Source organism: Hemitrygon akajei, chromosome 23 (genome assembly GCF_048418815.1).
Source record: "Hemitrygon akajei chromosome 23, sHemAka1.3, whole genome shotgun sequence".
Taxonomy (NCBI): domain Eukaryota; kingdom Metazoa; phylum Chordata; class Chondrichthyes; order Myliobatiformes; family Dasyatidae; genus Hemitrygon; species Hemitrygon akajei.
Window position 1 is genome coordinate 34847640 of NC_133146.1, and position 6060 is coordinate 34853699.

Genomic DNA, 6060 nt, shown 5'->3' on the forward strand with positions numbered 1-6060 from the left:
GAAGGGACCATGACACTGAGAAAGAAGCACGTGGATGGATGGGAAAGAATAAATATTAATTCCTATGGAAACTATGCCTGGATATGTTATGTAGGACAACTGACTGAGGCCCAATCCTACATCTACAATCTGGAGATGATTTGCAAAATACCCAGTGATGGCCTTCTCTATACAGCAATGATAGCTGATGTGTATGGGGAGAAGGGATAGTCACTGTTGACTTCTACTGCTGAATATAATCACTTATATTCTGAGGTCAAGACCCCATCTTACTGTATGAGAGATCCATTCAAGAGCCTTATAACAGCAGGACAGAGCTACCACTGAGCATGGTTTAACATGCTTTCAGGTGTTTGTATCTTCTGCTGAGTGGGAGAGGAGAGAAGGAAGATCATCCGGAGGGGATTATGCTGGCTGCTTTACTGAGGAGTCCGCAGGGAGGAGGTATGTTACCATGATATGCTGAGCTGTGTCCACAACTGCATTTCCTGCATTTAATCACAAGTTACATATAGCAGTAATACTGTGGACGAGGAACACATGGATGCCAATTTTTTTTAAGTAACAGATGAGACGGGATCTAGACAGGATTGAGACTGGATTATCATGGAGTGGGCATTGTGACAACGAGAAAGAATAATTAACAATTTTCTCCTGCGTGGGCTGTATGGGGAGTGACCAGAGCATATTAGAATTCTTCATTAATATGCTGGGTGAAGTCACAGAATGAAATCAAGGGTGTGAACCTGAAGAAATGAAATTATGGGGACCCATTTCGTTGGCACACTATTCAATAGTTTGATTGTGAATGGGCACTGTATAATGTTTAAAGAATGAACTACAACAATGGTCCATTCCTGATTGGCATAAAAAGACGTAAGGAAAGAAGGGTCAACCCTGTGGGGGAAATTCAGCACAGAATTAGACCAAAAAAAGCAGCAGCTTGAGGATTGGAAACAGGTCAGAGTTCAGCCAAAGAGGGCAGAAATATCGATTAACAGTGGGAAGATGAGGTGTGAGAGTAAACTGGCAGGGAACATTAAACTGATAGTAAATATGGAAACTGAAATAAGATAGTGACCAGAATTGCAGATTACTTACAATTACAAACAGAGAAAATTATAAATAATTGAACAAGGGTGCTCAGAGTGACACACTACACGGGCATTCTGGTGAGATGTAGACTATTTCTATGCAAATCAATGGTTATATTGGCATACAGGAAATGCTTCTAAATTGCTTTCAATGGCCTCAGGGTTATTGATAGGCTTTGAATTTCAATTTCTATTCACAATACGGAACTAGTTGATAGTAGAAAAGGTTACCAGGTATAAAAGCTGACATAGCAACGGAGACTCAGCAGAAGAAGAACCGCACAAACTGAGAAAGAGCACAAATTGCTTTCCATCCAACGAACATCATGAGGTAAAGGACGTTTCCTTGCAGTTTATCTTTATGTACAGATTATTATAGAGGAGGTGGTTTACCAAAGTTAGTGGATCACAGTGCACTAACTATGAAATACCCAGAGTGGACACACACTGGCTAACACGGTAGCTGAATGACAAGACTGTAGGGGGATCCCTACATTACTCTGCTGGGGTGAAAACAGTGCAGGGAACTGCAGTGTCTTAGTATTATTTTTTGTTGTTAACAGCTAATACAGTGACTGTAATCACAAGATTTGCATCTGATTCCTGACTTCTGAAGAGCCTTTTGTACTGTATGATCTCCAGATCCAAGAGCAATTTCAAGGGATCAGAAATAATCCTTACTCACGGCAGGAGAGGCAAGAGGTGTAGGAGAGTAGGAGTCTGATGAAGTCGGTTTATCTGCATTTGACTTCCTCAGACTGGGGTCTTCGGTGGAATACGACTGAGAACAATGACATTATTTGAAAAGCTTAGCAGTGAGCGCAATCACTTTATCACGGATTGATTTCCACAGTAATTTGTAAGGAATGTGGACATTCTCTCTGTGACTGTGTGTGTTTCCTTTGGGTACTCGACTATGATCGAACATTCCAAAGATGTGTGGGTTAGGGTTAGCAAGTAGCTAGTGCTGGAATCGTGGTGACACACTTGTTGGCTGCCCTATGCAATTCTTTTTGATCTGATATAATGTCAAACAATGCATTTCACTTATCCTTTGATATACATATGACATGTGAAAAGCTAATCTTTAATCTTCAAATTTTTAAAAGTAGGAGTTGATCCAGCTCTGCCATACACTACATCTATGTAGATTTAAGCATGTTGGAGCCTGTGGGGTGCATTCAGTACTGAGGTAATACACCAGAGGAACATGCTGCTCTAAACTGTCATAATTTCCAGCCCTTAACGGCTTTCAGGACAGAATGGAGGAGCTGCATCCACGGTGCGGCAAATTCATCTCCTTTGGGAGAAAGCAGGAAGCAGGGTTGATCTTAGAGTAGGGTTAAAGGTCGGCACAACATGTTCTATGTTCTATGCTGGTCTATGTTCTTTCATAAATGTGCAGCAGGATCAGGGGACGATGCTCATGCAATTGTTCTGTGAACTGGTCTGTCAACTCGTAAATTGCCAGACTTCAGTGGGCTTCACAAAACAGCTTTATCTCACTAATGTTATTGAAGTTCTCAATCTTCTAGACATTGAGTCTGAGTACTGGTGGCTGTCTGGGGAAAAGCACCACTTCTCTGTACCGAGATCTGGAGCTATGCTCAGGCTGCTGGCAAAAAAACAAAAGTCTGCAATAGTGGGAGAGCTCGACGTCTGGTAATAAAACCAAGTCCACCATCAGTGTAACAAAGCAACAGATCAGCTGCCTTGGCTGTTCAGGAGACACATTTCCATCTTCATCACATGAATCAATTCTTCATATTGGGTTACTGATCTGAAGCATTCTCCTTCCTCAGGTGCAGACCGACAGGCTGAGCATTTCCAGGTTTTCAATGCCATAATTATAGAAAACTTCATTAAAAGGGAGCTTTCACACAGTTAGTAAATCTGCTGTTTATGGGATTGCAGGTCAGACCTGCATCAAGTGATCTGAGATGTAATTCATGATTATGTTTTTTCTCTCTTGCAGCAACACACTGGGAGATTTATTGAAAGAGAAGCTCAATCAGCTGCAGTGTCACTTCACGTGGAGACCACAGAAAGAAACTATTGACTTGGACGATATGATGTTAAGATTGCAAGATTCTCTGACATTGGGTAAAAAATATCAAGCTGCATCGTACAACCAACTTGCTTTTGTAAACTGTCTGCAGGGTCATTTTGAAGAAGCCATTCAAAATTTAAAGGAAGCTGAAAAGATTCTGAGGGAGAAACACCAAGATGAATTTGAAAGAAGAAGCATCATCACCTATGGAAACTTTGCCTGGGTGCATTACCACATGGGACATCTGACCGAGGCCCAGTCCTATCTCGACAAGCTGGAGATGATCTGTAAACCACTCAGTGATGGCCCTCGCTATACAGCAATGATACCCGAGGTGTATGGGGAGAAGGGATGGTCATTGGTGAGTTCTGCTGCTGAATACTATGAGGAGGCAAATGAATGCTTTGCAAAAGCTCTGGAGCAAGATCCTGACAACACTGAGTGGATAATGGGATATGCAACTGCACTGTTTCGGCTGGAAGCATTTTCAGGAACCCCAGAGAGTCGTGATCAGAGTCAGTCAGTGAAGCATTTCCGACGAGTACTGGAGCTTGATCCAGATGACGCTATGGCCATGGTGCTGTTGGCTGTAAAACTGCAGAGGTTAAGGCAAAATGAGGAAGCAAATGAATTAGTTGAAAAAGCTTTGACAAAGACCCCAGATCTGCCATATGTTCTTCGCTATGCTGCAAAATATTATAGACAAAGGGGATCTGTGGAGAAAGCAATTGAGCTCTTGAAACAAGCATTAGATTTAACTCCACACTCTTGTTTCTTACACCACCAACTTGGATTGTGCTACAGAAATAAGCTGAAATACTCTCGTGGCAGATATCCTCGCAATCCTGTATTTCATCAGAAAGCTGAGTTGATCAATCTATGCAAGTATCATTTTGAAAAGGCTTTTGATCACCGTCCAAGGTCATTTATTAAAGCACAACTGGACTTTGCAGACATCTGCATAACAAGTGGAGAATATACCAGAGCAGAGGAGACTTACCGTAGATTGGTTGAGTTAGTGGACATTCGTCCAGAGAAAATGCAGAGCATATGTCTGGAAGCTGGGTTATTTGAAATGCACCAGAAAAGATCCGAAACAAATGCTGTCAGCCTCTTCCTGAAAGGAGTGAAAATTGAATATAACTCAAGAGAACGGGAAAGATGTCGCATGGATTTGGAGGAGTGGGCAGATAGAAAACTTAGTGTAACTGCACATGACAGCAAGGCTCTTGGTATTAAAGCAATTCTGTATCAGCTGAAGGGGATCAAGGGTAAAGCGACTGAATACTTTGAGAAGGCCTTGAAGTTTGATCCTGGCAATGAGGAATATGTGAGTGCTCTTTCTCAATTACACATCTGAGCACCATTGGGATGTTTAAAAGATGCATTTCCATCTGATCTGAGGATAGGTTTGGTGGGGTGTTGCTTTACTAGTTATATTCTCTTAGCATCTTCTCTTTCTCGTTAGTGTCCAATTTGCAAAAATGGTCTCTCTGCAACTATACCCAATTATTGCATTTCTTTAAGAAATCTTCATTCCTCAAGTACCCTTTTTCAAATCTTGCTTCTCTGGACTCTGGAAAAATGGGATTGGGGATAATGCAGCAAGTGGAGTTAAATGAGAAATCAAACATTTTTCCACATTGGTTTGTTTGACCTATTAACCATTGAATGTATTTTACTTTTCACGAGGATTTTGACGTAGAAGTGTAAAGGTGGGATGATTTTTCGAGAGCAATTTTATCTTGAGAATCATTGTAAAATATCCTCTTTAGATATGTCTGGTAATTAAAGCTTCAAAGCAGAGGTTGGTCTTGTCTTGACAAAATCAAAAGAACACAAGCAATAAATCCTAACAGCATGTATCCAAACCTGCTGAGTGTGGTGGAGGAATGGCTCGGAAGGAGGAATGACCGGCGAGTGGTAGTGGAGGGGTTTCGGGGATAATGAATGGAATTCCAATCAGATATTAACAAAAAATATGATATCTCCGGTCAGGGTTTGGCTAAAAGAAATATACACTTATTGATAACGTTATGAATCATTTTGTAAAGTGAAAGGGATGATTGCCATTCCCAAACCATACGAGTTAATTGAATTAATCAGATAGAACCACTTAAGTTGTTTGTGAATTCAGTGTTTCCCCACCTTACAGCAGTTTGAGTACCACAAATACTCCAACAGAGAATTCATAGATTACTCCAAAATAAATCGGCATATTGTATAAAAGTTTGATCTTAAATGCCTTGGATGTGAAAAAATAAACACAAATCATAAAGTAGCACTTTTGATCATTTTTTGTCAAAAATCACAATTTGAATGTTTTTCTGGGTACACAATCACTCCATGGGGTATCCTGTCATTGGGAATCAATGATAAAGACTGAGTTTAATTCCAGGTAGAGATTGAATTGTTGATTGGTGTAGAGGCTTGAGTGTTCAACCATCAGTATAGCGCTAGGGCCCTAAACAACGTGCCCTACCGGCCCAGTTTCAGCACAATTACATCCATGTGACCAAATAATCAATGAAAGCAAACGACTTTGGCATGTGGATGGAAACCGGTGTACCTGGATGAAACCTATGTGGTCACAGGCAGAACCAATAAAATCCTTACAGACAGTGGTGGGAATTGAACTCAGATCACTGCCGCTATATTAGTGTTATGCCAATGACAATGCTATAAAGATTCCCCTTATCACTCCTTGCAGGTAGGTGGGAGGTATGCGGATGTGGTAGATTGACACAGACCGAAGGGGACCACGCTCAGTCAATGAGCTGAAGTGGTAGACCTGTCTGAAGAACCACCCTACATCATTCTTACGGCACTAAAGTTGGCAAGGGTTCTATATTTTGTCCATCAGAGACTCAGGGGTCAGGGCCTCATATCATTGGACCAAACCAATCATTTTTATTT

The 6060-nt window shown here is 41.2% G+C and overlaps 1 protein-coding gene across 1 annotated transcript; it reads left to right on the plus strand.

Moving 5' to 3' along the window:
• The first annotated feature begins 1370 nt into the window (after positions 1 to 1370).
• Positions 1371 to 5409, plus strand: LOC140715083 (interferon-induced protein with tetratricopeptide repeats 1-like). Its single transcript, XM_073026813.1, has 2 exons — positions 1371 to 1425; positions 3070 to 5409. The coding sequence occupies exons 1-2, from the start codon at positions 1421 to 1423 to the stop codon at positions 4502 to 4504; spliced, it is 1440 nt and encodes a 479-aa protein (XP_072882914.1). The 5' UTR covers positions 1371 to 1420; the 3' UTR covers positions 4505 to 5409.
• Positions 5410 to 6060: the final 651 nt, after the last annotated feature.